This window comes from Canis lupus, chromosome 11 (genome assembly GCF_003254725.2).
Source record: "Canis lupus dingo isolate Sandy chromosome 11, ASM325472v2, whole genome shotgun sequence".
In the NCBI taxonomy this organism is placed as follows: domain Eukaryota; kingdom Metazoa; phylum Chordata; class Mammalia; order Carnivora; family Canidae; genus Canis; species Canis lupus.
The window spans coordinates 2,678,388-2,696,355 of NC_064253.1; the positions used below are offsets into that span (position 1 = coordinate 2,678,388).

The 17,968-nt window shown below is 42.5% G+C and overlaps 1 protein-coding gene and 1 long non-coding RNA gene across 10 annotated transcripts; one reads left to right on the top strand and one right to left on the bottom strand.

The window, feature by feature from the left end:
- Positions 1-267: 267 nt before the first annotated feature.
- ZNF879 (zinc finger protein 879) lies at positions 268-12,236 on the bottom strand. 8 transcript variants are annotated; one of them, XM_049116488.1, is made up of 6 exons: positions 11,900-12,019; positions 11,445-11,457; positions 10,606-10,673; positions 7,136-7,262; positions 6,613-6,708; positions 268-2,323 (listed from the first exon to the last, which is right to left on the bottom strand). In XM_049116488.1, exons 3-6 carry the CDS (start codon positions 10,636-10,638, stop codon positions 876-878), a joined length of 1,704 nt encoding a protein of 567 aa, XP_048972445.1. In that variant the 5' UTR covers positions 10,639-10,673; positions 11,445-11,457; positions 11,900-12,019; the 3' UTR covers positions 268-875. The 8 variants fall into 8 exon arrangements, with proteins under 8 accessions (XP_048972445.1, XP_025302360.1, XP_048972446.1 ...); XM_025446575.3 differs by lacking the exons at positions 11,445-11,457; positions 11,900-12,019 and adding an exon at positions 12,110-12,236; XM_049116489.1 differs by lacking the exon at positions 11,445-11,457 and having other exon boundaries at positions 268-1,932; positions 6,613-6,673; positions 11,900-12,203.
- On the top strand, positions 12,156-14,808 carry LOC125756094 (uncharacterized). Of its 2 annotated transcripts, none has more exons than XR_007414205.1 (3): positions 12,156-12,295; positions 12,788-12,864; positions 12,951-14,808. It is a non-coding gene; the product is annotated as an uncharacterized LOC125756094 (long non-coding RNA). The 2 variants fall into 2 exon arrangements; XR_007414204.1 differs by lacking the exon at positions 12,156-12,295 and adding an exon at positions 12,420-12,666.
- The last annotated feature ends 3,160 nt before the right edge of the window (positions 14,809-17,968 follow it).

Below are 17,968 nucleotides of genomic sequence, written 5' to 3' on the forward strand. Positions count from 1 at the left end.
AGAGCTCAATGAGGCAGGCACAGCCTGGGTGCCAAGAGGCATGTTTCCATGGCTACACTGTAAGATCACTGCTCACATTTATCAGTAGATTATCTTGCAAAAGCAGTTGTCTGAATAACTTTTAATTCTCAACCTAACACAGCAAAGGTAATCATTTTATGATAAAACCAAGTGAAACACCCTACATTTTGTGTTTTAAAATAAAGTGACTTAAGATCTGCTTCAGAGTTGCAACCAGTAGGGAAAAAACAGGACTGTACACCTGCAGTTTATGAAGTGATTTTCTTTTCAGGTAAATAGCTTAGAAAGCAAAGAAACAACCCCCCAAAGTTTTCACAACCACCAAGTACAGGATTTGCCTTTACACTATTAAAAAACACATTTTAGTGACAGTGAGGTAGCTACAGGTCAGCTGCTTACATTTCTTCTCCAAAACATTCTTCTTAGGATAACTGGCTTGCATAACACTCAAATATAATTTCAAAAAAAATAGATTCCCAGATTAATCTAAAGTCTAGATTTTATGGCTGCACTGTTACATAAATCCACATGCTTCCTGGTGATGCTTGCAAAAACTGGGTGGGGGAGCTCCTACTGCAAGTCACTAGGAAGATAAGAGAACCTTACACTTTCTCTACTTTATAGTCAGTAATAACTTAAAAACTGTGAAAAAAAAAAAAAAAACATTTCATGGAACCTTTCCTAATACACCTAAGGTTACCTGCATCATGAAGTCTCTGATGTCTGATGAGGTCTACATTCTGAAGTTTAACTCACAACTACTCTTCATCACTTTCTGCCCAGGAGGAATTTTTTTTTTTTGAAATTGACTCTGGAATGAACTTCAGTTGGAAGGTTTTCCACATGCATTTTGTTTATAGTTTTTCACCACTGTGAGTCCTCTGATGATTGGTAAGGGAAGAGCTCTGGCTAAATGCCTTCCCACAGTCTTTACATTTATAAGGCTTTTCTCCTGTATGAATTCTCATGTGTGTCATGAGGGATGAACTCTGTCGGAAGGCTTTCCCACATACTTTACAGTTAAATGGCTTCTCTCCAGTGTGGATTCTCTGGTGCTGAATGAGGGCTGAGCTTTGGTTGAAGGCTTTTTCACAGTCATTACATTTATAAGGTTTCTCACCAGTGTGAATTTTCCGATGGGTATTAACTGCTGAGTGGGAACTGAAGGCTTTTCCACATTCTTTACAGTTATATGGTTTCTCTCCTGTATGGATTCTGTTGTGTATATTAAGCCGTGAAATCCAGGAGAAGGCCTTCCCACATTCATTGCATTTATAGGGCTTTTCTCCTGTATGAATTCTTTGATGCTGTATTAGAGCAGAGCTTTGGCTGAAGGCTTTCCCACATTCTTTACACACATAAGGCTTCTCCCCAGTGTGAATTCTCTGATGTATGATAAGGGCTGAGTGGTAACTGAATACTTTCCCACACTCATTACAATTAAAGGGTTTCTCTCCAGTATGGATTCTATGGTGTCTACTAAGCCGCGATATAGACGTAAAGGCTTTCCCACACTGACTGCATTCATAGGGTTTCTCTCCAGTATGAATCCTGTGATGTTGAATAAGAGAAGAGCACTGGCTGAAGGCTCTCCCACACTCGTTGCATTTATAGGGCTTTTCTCCAGTATGAATTCGTTGGTGATTATTCAGAGATGAACTTCCTTTAAATGTCTTGCCACACTCGTTACATTTATAGGGTCTCTCTCCAGTGTGCATCCTCTGATGTCCGATGAGTGATGTGGTGAAACTGAAGGCTTTCCCACATTCGCTGCATATGTAAGGTTTCTCTCCTGTATGAACTCTCAGGTGCTGAGTGAGAGATGAGCTTTGGCTGAAAGCTTTCCGACATTCCTTGCATTTGTAGAGCTTCTCTCCAGTGTGGATTCTCTGGTGTTTGCTCAGGGAAGAACTGTGGAGGAAGATTTTCCCACAGATGTTACATTTGTAACATTTGCGTACTGTATTGACTCCCAGCTGTTTAAATAAAACTGAATAGTGCTGTGAATGGGGTTTCCTTCCTCTGGTAATGAGTCTGGGTTTTCTAATAAGGGATGGTTTCAGATTGAGATTTTTCCCAAGCTCAATACTTGTAAAGCTCCTCTCCCTCATGTAGGTGTTTTTGATGGTGACCAAGACTTTCCTAAAAGGCTTGTTCTTTTTGCCTTGTTGTTTCTCTAGCTTGTTCTCATTTATGTAGGCTTTCCCCAACTTGAAGTCAAAAAAACTGTCACCTAGAAGTTTATTCATTACTTCCTGATTTTCTTCTTCAGAAACTGTGGTTTCAAACAAGTTCTCCCATCCTAAAATAAACAAAACAGGTTAAGTCTCCCTTGCACTGAGAATAAAGAAAAAGGACACAGAAATATACAAGCATCGCTAACAAATACATCCTTGGATTTTTAGGATAGGGTGAGGAGAAAGGAGGGCAAGAGAAAGAAGTAGGATGGGAGATATGCCTGGGTGAAGGGGGTCCAAGGAAACCTGTACACAGGTAAGCTCAGAGGGAAGCTCCTCCAATGACAGCCGCCAGGCCTGCTCTAGTAACAAAGCTCACATCAGCAGGGTACAGAGCACTTCCAAGTACAGCAGGTTGCTTTGTTCCTCAGCAATCTCTCCCACATCACTCACCAGTGCAGTCAAGGTCAATCCACGGGAAAACTGCAAAGAGGTTCTAAATAGAAACTGGAAGAGCCACTGGCCTTAAAAAGCTCTCTGAAACCAACAGCCTCAATCAGTGCTGTTTTGGAACTCCTGTGAGTGCTGTACATGGTGTTATAATGGACACTTACTTACTCATTCAAGCTCTATTTACTGAGTAGACACCATGCAAAGGTCAAGATCAGGATTATGGAGAACATATCAGACAGGAATCCAGTTTTTGCAAGGTCTACGTTATAGCAGCAGGGTATTGACAATGACTAAACGACCAAAGAAACTGGGGATGACAAAGAAAATCAACAAAAACAAGGTAATGTACACTATGAGTAAACAAGATGATGTTTTAAACTGGGTGATAAGGAAGTAAAATTAAAGATGGGATCTAAAATAACAAGAGCTGGCCATGTAAAAATGTGGGTGTGAGGAGGATTCCAGTCAGAAAGAACAGCTAAGGTAAGAGTAAGCTTTGAATGTTCCAGGAACACAGACGTGTCCACTGTGGCCTGAGCAAGAGGGAAGAAGACAGTGTTTTGAGGTGAGGAAAAGAAGTAGGCAGGAGCCGTATCACGTGGGGTCTTGTAAGCTATGGGAATATATCTGGAATTTCTTTGGAGGATCACTGCGGGTTAGGAGGCACAGGAAAGTTTTGTTTAAAGAGGCTCACGATGGAGTGACAAATGGACTGTAATTGAGGGTGTGCAGACGTTGAGCAGCCACTGATGAGTCTGGATGGGGTGATAGTGATCTGCACTGGCACAGCAGTAGAGGGGGGCATATTTGTGATGTTCTGAAGGCAGAGATGACAAGTACTTTCACCTATGAATAGGACATACAGCATACATCAAAGAGAGGACTCAAGGCTGATGTACAGCTTCTGGTCTGGGCAGCCTAATAGAGACTGAGGTCATATAACAGTATGGGGAACATGGTGGGGGAAATTGCACTCCTGAGGATAATTTTCAGCCCACTTTTTGACCACTTAGGATACAATGCAAGGAATGGTATCACTGCTTCAAAATGAATGAATGTATGTTATGAAAGAGTTTTTATTTTCTTAACTAAAAAGGAGATATATAATCATTGTAAGAAAAATACAGAAAACTATAAACATGAAAGTTGAGTTCACCCATTCACAAAATACACAAATATAATCATTGCTAGATGTAGAATTTAGCTCAGCAGAATTTTTCTGGATATAAGAAAACACTTTAAAAAAAAAAAAGGGGTTGAAACTAAACTTCCCATTACCCACTCTTCACTTAAAAAATTGTGGGTTTCTCTTTATGGCAATAAATGAAGGCTGACACTATCGTTTTAATGGCAATGTAAGATTTCAAAACACAAACATAATAGTAATTTAATAAATCCCCTTTAAGAATCATTTAGCTTTCTTCTCTCCAATGATCCCTCATGTTATAACATTATTTATACCACCTTTGCAACTCTGCACAATCATGAAATTAATTATTTCCTTAAGATAAATTTCCAGACCTGAAATCAATTTTAATAAAGTCAGACCATCCTGCAGAAAGACAACACCCATCAAAATCTGATGAAAGATACTCAGGTATCACTCGGAGCAGTAAGAAAACACTGGATGTGTATTTCTTAATTTGAGATAATAAGGGGAAAATGATATCTCATTGCTTTAGTTTGTATATCATTAATTATATGAAGTTAAATAGTTTTTCAAAGAATCCTGGGTAAACTTTTTCAATTCACATTCCTTGACTTTTTAATGATAAAACTCATACCTTTGTGCTGTAATTATTTACTCTCTGGACCTTTTCTCTGTTTCTCTTTATATTATACCTTCATTTTCTATAGCCACTACAGGAATCTTAATACAAAAAACTAGAAACTAAAAGATTATGATAGTGCAAAAGATTATTTAATAAAATACGGCTTACCAATACAATAGAGCTCTTTCAAAGAGCTAGGTCTCTACTTAATGAGAGCTGAATAACTCGAGGGCATTCACAATTTAAACAGATTTGACAACAACATGTATAATCAACCTCTCCATCTCTCCCTCTCCCTCATGTACAAATACAGTCAAGTAAATATTCACAATCTGGGAGTATAAAAAGTAAAATATCAGCAAAGGTTCATCATGGTTGGTTAACAAAACTTCAGGTCAATCTCCTTTTTTGCTCTTTTTTTATAACAGCACATACATCTTACATAAACTAAAAGTAGTCAAAGTTTTAAAAAATGTTTGCAAAAGAAGAACACAGTGTATCTGATACTAATGATTTCTTTACCAATCAGAAAACTCTGAGCCAAATCTGAAACTCACCCATGGCTACCATGCTGGCCCTTACCACAGACATAGTCACTTTCTAAGGTTCTGACTGAACTTCTATTTTATTTTATCATTATTCTTACACTTAGGTGCCTTGAATTGTTGGTGGAATATGGTATAAAATATTAGTATGTGGTAGAAAAAAAGATCTCTGGAGTGAAAAAAAGACTTGGCTCTTCAAAGCAAAGTGCCCTGTGATGCCAAATTACAATATTAAAACAAAACTCCTTGATACAGCCTAATGAATCTTCTGAATTCCAAAGGTAGGGGATCCCTGGTTGGCTCAGCGGTTTAGCGCCTGCCTTTGGCCCAGGGCGTGATCCTGGAGTCCCGGGATCGTGTCCCACGTTGGGCTCCCGGTATGGAACCTGCTTCTCCCTCTGCCTGTGTCTCTGCCCCTCCCCCACCGTCTATCATGAATAAATAAATAAGATCTCTTAAAAAAAAAAACTTGAATTCCAAAGGTAAAGAAAATACCCTAGACTACTCTCGACAGAAGACAAAAAAAGGAGGGGGAACCGGATTTCTATTCAGTAGAGGAAAAGAATCAAGCTAATACAAGACTTTTTATCAAAGACACGAGAGCCAAGTGTGAAGGAAAGAAATATTGATGGCAGTTTGCTAGACCCATAATTCTCACTGGAGAGGTCAAAGAACTGATTTTAGACATGTCCAAATAGAGCATACACGAACCTTTGTGAAAACATTATTCAAGAAAATACTCCAGTCAAACCAAAGAGGAGAATCTGAAGCTAAAGCTCATGAATGGAAACACCTGACTGAGCTGACCCAGAAAGCCTGTGTCCTGCCACCGAGAGGAAGACTGGGTGAGCAGCAAAACTCAAAGGAGAGAGCCACACTCTGGTGCTAGAATCAAAGACAAAACAAACCAAAACACAAAACCAGAATGACAACACCAACACCAAAAAAAAGCAGAACAGCAAATGAGAGCTTACTGACCCAGTAACCCAGAAGAGTTTGAGAGACTGAGAGGTATGTCCTAGCAGTCAGGGTCTGGAACATATTATTTTGAATATTTTCACACAAAATATTTAGTACAATGCCCTGTTGAATATCTGCAAACCTTCTGCATAAATTTATCACCATTTTGCTACCCTTGCTTTCTCACTCTTATGTAGTATATAAATACACATAGATCTTTTCTTTTTAGCTGAATCATACATAAGTTGCAGACCAAAAAAGCCAAACAAAAACCCAAAATGGAACAATGAGGGATGTACGGTAGTGATAGAAGGTTTGTTCAAACCACAAAGGGAGGATAATTTAGAAAAATAATTGGTCCAGCAAAAGCAAGAAAAATGGGGGATGACATGACTCACAAACCTTTATGCATTACACATGGTGTTACATTTTCTGCATTCACACTACATAGGACAACAGAGACAAGTGGGTCCTTCCTGAGAGAATTCAACTCTCCCTCTGAACCTGCCCAATCAAGGACTCGAAAAGGTAGAGGGAGGATATGTCCTTCCCACTGTTTCCCACCTGGCCTGGTACTCTAGGAGGGCCCTGCTCAATGTCTCCTGAGCACAGGCTCTTCGCTGATCAAGCAGCACCCAGGCAGTGAGAAAACGCTCTGCCCGCTTTCCAATCACGGGCACTCACCTACACAGGGGCTTTGAGAAACTCCATTTTCGACCATCCAGGGGTCTTCCCCTTGCTGTAACTGGAAAATAACCTTTGGTTTGGAAAACAGAATTCCTGTTTGTGAGCAAGAAGAAGAGAATGAGTCCGTGCTGCAGACATGAGCAGCTACCCTGACACATGGATCCAGCACCAGGGCCTTTGTGGCAGAGGGACAGCTGAAGGAAGGAGACGTTTGTTCAGAGAGGGGCTTAAATGACGCTCCTACAGGATGTGGGTCTCAGGAGGAAAGTCAGGGCACTGGCTGTGTGTGCCTCTAATTTGGAACCCTCTTGTGAGATCCAGAAGAGTTCTGGGGCAAAAACCAGCGAAAGCACACACAGGCTGCCCAGCATCGACTCCACCAAACCAAGACCTTTCCCAGCAGTAGAGGGGAACAGCAACTGCCACTCTCTGAGCCCACCTGTGGGGTGAACCTGGACAAGCCCTCCAATTGTCCTCCTTGGAGAGGGCACCACGACACTCCCCCAGCAGATGTCCTTACCCAGCGAGACCAGGGTGCCATAGTTCTCCAGCATCACCTCCCGGTACAACATTCTCTGTGCAGAGTCCAGGTGCAGCCACTCGTCCTGGCTGAAGAATACGGCCACATCCCTGAATGTCACAGACTCCTGCAACAGCAAACCCATTCTTGCTCACCTGGACCATCCCCCCGAGGGGACGGCTGTGCAGCAACCCTGTCACCACGCAGGGTTGTGGGCATCTCAAGGTGAGTCTCTGTCCTTTCCAAATGTTGTCCACACGTCCCCGGTGGGGGGCGGGGGGGGATATTCTAAGGACCCACCCACCCCCCAGGATGCCTAAAACTTGGATAGTACTGTACCCTATATATACTGTTTTTTTTTCCTATAAATACAAACCTCTGATAAAGTTTAACTTATAAATCAGGCACAGTAAGAGATTAACAACTAATAATAGAACAATTCTGACAATACACTGTACCAAAATTTATGTGAATGTGGTCTCTCCCTCTCATAACATCTTACTGTGTTGTACCTACCTTTCTTCTGCTCGTAATAGTGTCACCAGCTAGACCCCAAGACCCAACCTTGACTGTCCACCTGCTTGGACTCACCGATCTTTGTCCCACCTTCTTCCTTAAGCTCTTCTTTACAGCTTCTTTCTTAACTTGGGCAAATAGAAAAATGAAACCACCCCTCCAGCAGTAGTGACTATCCTGACAAGACCTCCAGAGCCAGCCCAGACCACCCAGACCAGTTGGAGTGTAACCGCCCCCCAGCCTGTGCAGATGGACCCTGGAATGACAGACCTTTACCTCTACCTCATTATAATACTACAAACTCCGCCCAAGGCGAAGCCCAGGCCTCATTTACAAAACATGCACTACAGTGTGTTTAGACATGTTTCCTTAAGGCACGTGCACAACCTTATGCCCACCCTTACATACAGAAACAAGGATCCCTCTTTCTAAATATTCATCTTAACTCTGAGTAAAAAGAAACCATCCACCTGGCTCAGGGAGTCAAGTCTTTGGAAGCCATTCCCGGTGATGATCTCATCTGCTGCAAATAAAACTTCCTTTGCACCCCAGCTCACCTGGTGGGGTTTCTATCTGTGGCTCAGCAAGGACTGAATTCGGCTGGTGTGGTTCCAGAATGAGAGGGTAAAGTGCCCACACCAGGCAGGGTGAAGTGCAGTGAGGCGAATGATGCAGGCTCTGTGACACTGCCTTCGGCTGCCCCTGACCTTCTACAGAGAGGTAAGAAGGAGGATCACCTGGTAACTGGAACCACTGGAAGGGAAACCATGGATGGGGGCGGAGGTACTGCAAGTCTTCAATAGCTCAGTAAGTCACCTGCCAGGCTCGCAGCTCGAGACAGCTTCCCTGGAGACCTGGGAGCCATCTCTTTGAATGTGCCTACCTCTCAGTCTCCTGGGAGGAGGCGGCCTAACTGGTCATCTGACCAATGTCCAAACTGGGTTGGAGCCACTTAACCTGCGAGGGAGCCTTCTGTCTCTGCCATCTCCTCAGTGGATGGCTGGCGATGTACAGGACATTCTGGCCTAATGCTCATTCAACCTTATTTAGTGTTAAAAGCGTTTTTCTTTCTCTTCTGCCTTTGTGGAGAGGTTTCAGGGTTTTCATTCTATTTCCCTAAGTGCCATGAAAGGGTCAAGAAGGGAAGAAAACACGGTGGACTAGATGCTTCATTTCCCTCAATCTGTCCTGAGACCACTGCCCAGTTGCGACTCCTTTTCCTTACACCAGCTCTATGAGCTGGGTCCTGCTCAAAGGCCCGTCTTCCAATACAGTAGACCCTTGAACAACATGGTTTTGAACTGTGTAGGTCCAAATACATATAGATTTTCTTTTGATAAATACACTACTGTAAACATATGTTTTTTTTGTCTTCAACTTTCTTAATGACATCTTCTCTCTACCTTGCTTTATTGTAAAAATACAGCATAGAATACATATACCGTACAAAATATGTGTTAGTTGACCATTATTGGTAACAGTAGGCTATTATGTAGTGAAGTTTTTGGAGGAGGTCAAAGTTTTACGTGGATTTTTCATTTGCCATGATGTCGATGGAGCTAGAATACATTATGCTAAAGTCAGTGAGTTAGAGAAAGACAAATACCATTTGATTTCACTCATATGTAGAATTTAAGAAACAAAATAGATGAACATAGGGGAAAGGAAGGAAAAAAAAAACAAAAGAGGGGGAGGCAAATCATAAGAGACTCTTAGCCATTGAGAATAAACTGAGGAGTGATAGAGGGAGGTGTGCAGGGAATGAGTTAGATGGGGGACAGGCATTAAGGCAGGCACTTGTGATGAGCATGAGCACTGGGTGTTGTATGTAAGTGATGAATCACTGAATTCTACTCCTGAAACTGAAATTCTACTCCTGAAACTAGATATATGATATATGATAACTAACTAGAATTCAAATAAAAACTTAAAAAAAGTTGTATGTGGATTTCTGACTGGTGGGTGGGGGCAGAGGGGTCAGAGCCTGCACCCTTATGTTAGAGCAGGCAGTGAGTTAGGTTCAAGTGGACACCTGGGGGCCAACAATGAGGAAGTTGTGACCAGCTATTGGGGAGGTCAGAAGCTGTCCTGGTAGCTCTCCACAAGAAGCTGGATCAAACCACAGAGGCCCACAATGGCTGATACCAGGACAGGAAACTCCTGACCAAGTTAGGAAGAAAAAGCTGAAACCCTGCATTTGTGCCCCAAGTAATGGATATTCTACCCTCTGGTTAGCAACTGTCAATAAAAGATAGAAAACTCAAACCCCGGGGCACAAAGCTCTCTCTCTCAAGCTCATCTGTTCTCGTATCTTGAGAGTAAACTTTTAGCTTTAATAAGCTTTCCTGCTGTGTCCCTCACCTGCTGTGTTGTGTGTCCATCCTTGAATTCTTTCTTGAGGCAAGACCAAGAACCATCAGCAATTCCTTTAGGACAGGCTGGGTCGAGACCCCAAGGCCTTCCCAGTTCACCCCGCAACACTTAAACCCTGCATCGCTCAAGAGTCAACTGTACTAGAAGCATCCCTGACCACACTTTGCTGATTTAGAGGTCTTCTTTCTTGGATCTTCCTAGAAAATCACCTGGACTCCTACCAACTACAACTCCAGTTGACTGGCCCTTAATTTCTTGAGAGCGCCTTACATCTTCTCTTTGAATTCCTAATGTTATGGAAAGAATTATCGGACTCCCCCAACTTTCTACCCTTCACAGGGGAAAAAACATATCTAGATCCCTCACAAAGCTCTGTGTATAGCTCTGGCACAGGACATTGAATTCCTAATCAACAAGTTTAAGTAAGGAATTCCCAAGGAGACTGGCCCTGGCACCAGAGAAACAGCTTCCTTCCAGAGTTACCTGACCAGGCCCCCTGCCTTGTAAAGCTCAACAATGGCCTCAGCATGTTCACGATCTCCAAACCAGGAGGACAGTTGAAGAAAGAAGCCTTCACTCACCTGAGCATGGACCGGCAGCAACCTTGTGGCCATCTCTTCCTCTCTCCTGCCCCTCCTGGGAAAGGCACCTGATACGGAGAAAGAAAACTGTGAGCAGTCTGTCCATCCTGTCGGTACTGCCACCTTCGTGAGGCCTAACTTAGAGATCCCACACACTGAGCATGCTGCAAATGGAAGCCAGAGGGAGCCTGGAAGCCCAGGGATTCCGGAATTAGAGGGTCTGTGGGGATGGCCACCAAAACCAGGAGTGGGCAGCAAGCTTACTTCCAGTCGCTGGGCCTACTACCTTTCAGCCAGTGGTTCGTGAATAAAAGTAAATCAGACTAAGGGATGAGAACCATCTGATGTACATTAGAACATTACATGTACTCTGATGTACAGAGTAAAGGGCAGTCACGTTGCGCCCACAGAGATATTTAATGAAAGTGAGCATAAATATTCCACACATCTGCATTTAAATATTTTGAGCTATATTACAATTACACTGTATCTAACCTAATATATAGCTATATATAATGCACAACAAAATATAACACGATAATTATAATAATTCTAATCTATAGGAAATTGGTGTCCTTTTCAGGAAGAGCCAACCACAAATTAGGTCCCTCTTCCCCTTGGAAATTGTGCTTCCTTTATGAAGAAAGAGTTCCCAAACCTCCTTAATAGAAACAAAAACATTACCCGTCCTCTCCCGGCTCCAAAAAGCCCCACAAGGCTCACAAGAAAGAGCATCAGCGGCTAGCTCTGAATTTTAAATTTAGAGAAAAGGGAGGTAATTCAGCCAAAGGACAAAAATAATCTAAATAAGCAAACAAAAACCATAATAGTCAAATCACCTTAGGATTCACTCTGGGAGAGGAGTGCCTCATAAGCAAGGATGGCAAAAACTGAGCAACGTAAAGTGGAAACTCGGGGCGGGGCGGGCCGCGGGCGGGGGCGGGGGCGGGGCGGGCCGACCGGCAACCGCTACCGGCCAAATACCGCCCCAGGGTCCACGAGGCCTCCCACCAGGCAGAGCTCCCCGCCAGCTCGGTCCCCAGGCCGCGGCTCCAGGAGCCCTGCCCGAGGCTGGCGCCGACAGCTCGCATTTCCGGGGCCGGGGGGCCGCGGGCGCGGAGACCTCCCCGGGGCACCGCCCCCGCCGCCGGCCGCCTTCACCTGCCGAGGCCGCCGCAGCTCGGACGCCCGCAACCCGGACGCGCGGCTGGGACTCGCGCGGCGGCCGGCCCTCTGCCCTGGCCCCGCCGCAGGCGCGGCACATCCCGGGCCCGCTCTCCCTGGCGGCCTGTACCTGGGCCCGCCGCCACGGCCAACTCCCAGCGGCGGACCGCACCGGAGACGCGCAGGACCCCTAGCCCCGAGACATTTTTCGCCGCCGCCGCCAGGCCGCCGGGCGCGACCACGCCTGCGCACGAGAGACCAACCGGGTACCCCGGCTGAACCGCTGAGCTTTTCCTTTCGGAAGCTCCAGCCCAGACACCGTCACGCGACGGCGGCTTACGGGGTCCGAAGAGGGCCAATAGCGGCAAGGCTGGAGAAAGCCGACTTGCGGGGAGCCGGAGGCGGCCCGGGGCCCGTTTTTCTGTGCGTCTCATCGCGTATCCGCTCGGGCGCCCTTGTCGGGAAAAGTGAGCATGTATTTAGAAATACGGAAAATTAGCTGCTCGCTGCTGCTTGTTCTTGGTTGGTGAGTGGAGCGTGTCAGCAAAAGTTCCTGGAATGCCGAGATGCGACCCAAGGCGAGGGAGAGCCTCGCTGCCGGCCGGTTTGCAGCCCCGGGGCTTGCGGTCTTGAGCTACGAACCGGAAGTACTTCCAGAGGGGAGGGTTCCGGCGCGGGCTCCCGAGGCACGGACCGCGGGTGGTGAGCCCTTCGCGAGGCTGCTCAGACTCGGGCCCAGGCTTCAGGGGCCCAGTGACCTCGCTCTTCCGAGCAGCTTCGGGATGGGCACCCCCGGAGAGCGCGGTAGGGCGGCCGCTAGCGTCTTTCTGCGAATACTGCTCGATTCGGGCAGGCTTGTCGCTTTCGTTTCTTGTGATCGTTCGGCCTGACTGAAATGTTAGTTTTGCTCCCTTGACCTGAGGGAACCCATCTTGTTTGATAGCTGTTGCTCTGTAATTATTGGGGGTTTTTGTCCTCAGCTGTTAACCTTTTTTTTTTTTTTTTTTTTTTTTTACAGATTTTTGAATTTCAAAAAAAATAGGTCTACATGTCGTAACCTGCACAAGATGTATTTTTAACTGACATTCACGTTGGGTAAGAACAAAAGCATAAACCCAGCATTTGCCTTTTCACAACAGTCGTTACTTCTTTTTAAAATGGCTCCTTTATTTGTTTTTAAGATTTTACTTACTTGAGACAGCGTGAGCCCGAGGGAGCGGGCAGAGGAAGAGACCCTGCCGCCGAGCAGGGAGCCGCATGCAGGGCTCTATCTCAGGACCCCGAGACCCTGACGGGAGCTAACGGCAGCCGCTTCACCGGCTGAGCCGAGCCGTCCCGGTGCCCCTAAAATGGCTCCTTTGAATTGTCGAGTTTGTTTTCTAGCATTGACTATAATCCCCTTGCAAACTGCATCCTCAGTGACTGGTACTGTACAAACCAAAGAATATGTGCTGCATGAGGGATGAATGATCTTTTAAAATAACCAGCAATACAGTTTACGAAACAGAACGAAAAACTAAAGGGCATTTGAAGGTAGAAAACAAAGAGATGAACTAAATTATGCCAGGAAAACAATAGGAAGAAAAATCTGGGATCACCGTGTTATGTCGAACAAAAATTGCAAAAAGGATGCAAGGCAAACACATGTATTTGGAGGTCTTAGGAATTACAACTTGAGAGACATAGATTTGAGAGAAGACCCAAATAGTGCTCTGCTCTCGGGGACATGGGAAGCGGAGGGCTTTTAAAAGCAAAAAGGGGAATTCCAAGAAGGTTTACACAAATTTTGCAAAATTATGATTGGCATAAAGAGTCTAATTTCTGTTGAGTTCACAGCTTGCCATCTGGGGCTGCAAGAAGCAGGATATTTTGGTTTGGAGATGGGCTATATTTAAAGTATTGTGTTTTGCATAGAGGTGAGAGTGCATAGGCCCCATGTCCTTAATGCCCCCCCCCCCCCATCATCCTCCCACCCATTTCATTTTAAATGTGCTGTCCTGATAGGAATGACTGTTTCAGGTTTTTCCTTTCACAGTTACAATTAGACAAAGATCATTTCAATATACAGATAATTAAATTAGACAAAATGAGTTGTTTTTTATTGGTAAAAGATAATACAGTCACTAACCATTAGAGAAATACAAATCAAAACCACATTGAGATAGCACTTCACATCCATTAGTATGTCTGCTATCAAAACAAAACAGGACAGTACAATGCAGCAAACAAGCATTGGTGAGGACATGGAGAAATTGGAATCCATTGCTATGGATTGAATGTAAATGGGAATGTAAAATGGTGCAGAAGATACGGAAAATAGTATTTTCCTCAAAAAAATTAAAAATAGGATTACTATATGATCCAGCAATTCCTCTTTTGGGTATATTCCCAATGGATTTGAAAACGATGGTTTAAACTGGTATTTGTTCAGTGTTAATAGCAGCATTATTTACAGTAACGGAAAGATGGAAACAAGCCAGCATCAACGGACAAACTGTATATGTATATACCGTATACATAGTATATGTTTATAAACATAATGTGGTGTATGTGTACAATGGAAAATCATTCAGCCATATAAAGGAAAGAATCTCAGACACATGCTCCAAAGTGGATGGATCTCGAAGACATGCCAAGTAAAATAAGGCAGACTCAAAGCACACAAATATTTTGTGATTCTGCTTATATGAGGTATTTAAAATAGATTCATAGAAAGTAGAAAATGGGTTACTAGGGGTTTGGGGAAGAGATGAATGAGAATTTATTGTTTAATGGGTATACAGTTGCAGTTTGGATGATGAAAAAGTTCTGGAAATGGGTGGCAGTGATGGTGTACAACAATGTGAATGTACTTAGTACTCCTGTACTGTGTACTTAAAAATGGCTAAAATGGTAAATTTTGTGTTATGTGACTTTTACCATGATAAAAATAATAACGATACAAAATAAAGATGTAACAGTAATGAACTATTATTGGCAAAACAATATAACATCGAGATTTATAAAGTATAAATAAAGTGATAGAACGAGTACACATAATTGCCTTGTTTTTTTTTTCTCTTAATAGTCCTTAAAGTAACAAAAACACATACATATTTGCTTTTCAGAGGAATAGGTCCCCTAAGCTCTAGAAAATACCATCAGACTCAAGAAATTGAGAGAAAATCTTGGCAGGCATGCAGCAGTGTGCCCTTAGATCCATCTAATAGATTCAGAAGAAGAAACCAGGAAATGAAGAGGTGGAAAAATCACAAATAGATTACAGATAGAGATATGGAACCATTCGAGCTGAAGAAGGCTTGGGTCTTCAGATTAAATAGAATATAAGGTTGGACATAATGATGGGGTTGGGCTCGGGCGGGGGGCCTACAAAAAATATATCCTGAATGAAATTTCAGAATTCTTAAGGATAAATAGAAAATCTTAGGAGCTACCAGTATATAAAAACGAAATAAAAGATTACCTATGTGTCCTTTGCTATAAGTAATAGAAGATGGGACTGCTTTAATGGTCTTAAATGATAAAGGCATAACAAATTATTGGGTCAGACTAGCTCCAGCAGAATGAGTAGTTCAGTGACTTCATCAAAAAAAAAAAAATTTCTTCCTTCTCTCTGCTACTTAGGAGTTGGGTGCAATATGGACATGGACACAAAATCAAGGTTCTGTTGCAAAATAGAGGGAGTTGAGTGGATGTTGGGTAATCAGGAATGCCCACTATTCCAGGGAAAACAGGAGGGTAAGGCTGATCTCAGCCTCTCAGCAGCACTGGATTCTAGAAGATAGTGTGGAGCAATATCCTCAGATTTCTAAAGTAAAATGAACTAGAATTGTAATTTTAAGACCCTTTAATCTAGCATTTAATTTTGAGTGAGGCAAAGGCATTTGGAAGATGAAAGTATTTGCATAGAGTGTAATCCCTAAAACATCTCTCATGGAATTAGTCATACATATAATCTGTTTTTTAAAAAAAAAAACAAATCAGTGGTATAGGGCAAGCAAAAGAAAGAAAAACATCTAGATTGGTAAGGAAGAAGTACAGCCACTTTTATTTGCAGCAAACACAATCTTTTATATAGGCCATTTTTTAAAGGTTTTATTTATTCATCAGAGACACAGAGGAACAGAGACATAGGCAGAGGGAGAAGCCTACTCCCTGCGGGGAGTCCGTTGTGGGACTTGATCCCAGGACCCAGGATCACTCCCTGAGCTGAAAGCAGACAACCACTGAGCCACCCAGATGTCCCTGGAAATCTTTTTTTTTTTTTTAAGATTTTATTTGTAATCTTTATATCTCTACTATACCCAGCATAGGGCTTGAAATTACAACCCCCAGATCAAGAGTCTCATGCTTTACTGACTGAGACTGCCAGGCACTCCTGTATAGGGAAATTCAATGGAATCTACAAAAAGATTTTTAAAACCAAAAGGCTGAGCGGGGCTGCAGGATGCAAGATCCAAAAGTCAGTTGTACTTCTTAGTAGCAATGAATAATCAGAAATTGAAATTTAAAAAGCAAGACCATTGCTAATAGCATCAAAAATATTAATACTTGGGATCCCTGGGTGGCGCAGCGGTTTGGCGCCTGCCTTTGGCCCAGGGCGCTATCCTGGAGACCCCGGATCGAATCCCACGTCAGGCTCCCGGTGCATGGAGCCTGCTTCTCCCTCTGCCTATGTCTCTGCCTCTCTCTCTCTCTCTCTCTATGTGACTATCATAAATAAATAAAAAAAAATTTAAAAAAAATTAATACTTAAGGATAAATCTGACAAAAATATGCAGGAGTTGTTCACTGCAAACTACAAAGTATTGCTGAAAGGAATTTTAAAAGCTCTAAGTAAATGGAAGTATAAACTTTTTTTGCGGGTAAATGTTAAGACTCAATATTGTTTAGGATGTTAATTCTCACCATATTGATGTATAGGCTCAATGCAATCTCTAAATATCATGGTCAGCTTGATTTTACAATTTGACAACTCATTCTAGAATTCATATGAAAATATAAAGGGTATTTAATAACCAGAATTTCTTTGAAAAAGAACAAAGTTGGAGAACTCACATTACCTGATTTCAAGACATATTTATAAATCTACAATAATCAAGACAGTGTAGTATTGGCATCAAGAAAGAAATAGAACAGGGTGGGGGGCAAGATAGATAAAGGGGATTAAGAGGTACAAACTTTTGGTTATAAAGTAAGTCACAAAGATGAAATGTACAGCGTAGGGCATACAGGCAATAACAACGTAATAATGCTTTATGATGACAGATGGTGCCTATACTTACCATGGTGTGACCATTGAGTAATGCATAGAATTGCCAAATCAATATTTTTTTAACTTGAAACTAATGTAACATTGTATATCAATTATACTTCAATAAAAGAAGAAAGAAAAAATAAAAATAATAAAAGAAGAAAGAGATAGGTGGAAAAGACCCACCCATGTATATAGACAACTTATTTTGAACATAGATGCAAAGACAATTCGATGGACAAAGGATGAACCTCTCCCAACATATAGTACTGGAATAATTGGCTATCCACGTGCAAAATAATTTGGACTTTGAGTCATACCTCACATTATTAAAAAAAAAAAACTTAAAATGGACCATAGAACTAAATGTAAAAGCTTAAGCATTGAACCTTCTGAAGAAAGCATATGAGAAAATCTTTGAAGCCTTGGGTTATACAAAGATTTCTTAAATACGACACCAAAAGCACTGTCTGTAAAAGAAATGTTTAACTCGGACTTCATCAAAATGAAAAACTTCCACTCATCAAGTGACAGTTTTAGGAGTGTGAAAAGACACAGGAAGAAAAATGTGAAAAGTGTATATCTGATAAAGGATTTGTATCCAGAATAGATAAAGAACTTTCAAAAAGTTCTGTTGTACTATACCAAACACTCTATTTTTTTTTAAATGGGCAAAAGATTTGATCAGATACTTCACTAAAAAGATATAAGAATGGCAATTAAACTCAGAAAATGTTGCACAACATCATTAGTTACTAGGGAAATGCAAATTCAGACTAGGGAGATACCACTACATACCAGTAGAAGGGACCATGACTCCTCAAATATATCTGCATCTTAATCCCCAGAATTTGTGACTATTACTTTATATGGCAGAAAGGACCATGCCCATGTGATTAAGTTAAGGATCCTGAACTGAAATGGGGCAATTATCCTGGATTATCT

Coding starts and splice junctions, on each gene's coding strand:
- ZNF879 (XM_035697261.2), bottom strand. CDS start 12,203: ATGAGACGCACAGAAAAACGGGCCCCGGGCCGCCTCCGGCTCCCCGCA. Junction 7,263..10,605: donor TGCTGCCGGTCCATGCTCAG/GTGAGTGAAGGC, acceptor TTGCTGTTGCAG/GAGTCTGTGACATTCAGGGA. Junction 6,709..7,135: donor TGGCACCCTGGTCTCGCTGG/GTAAGGACATCT, acceptor GCTCACAAACAG/GAATTCTGTTTTCCAAACCA.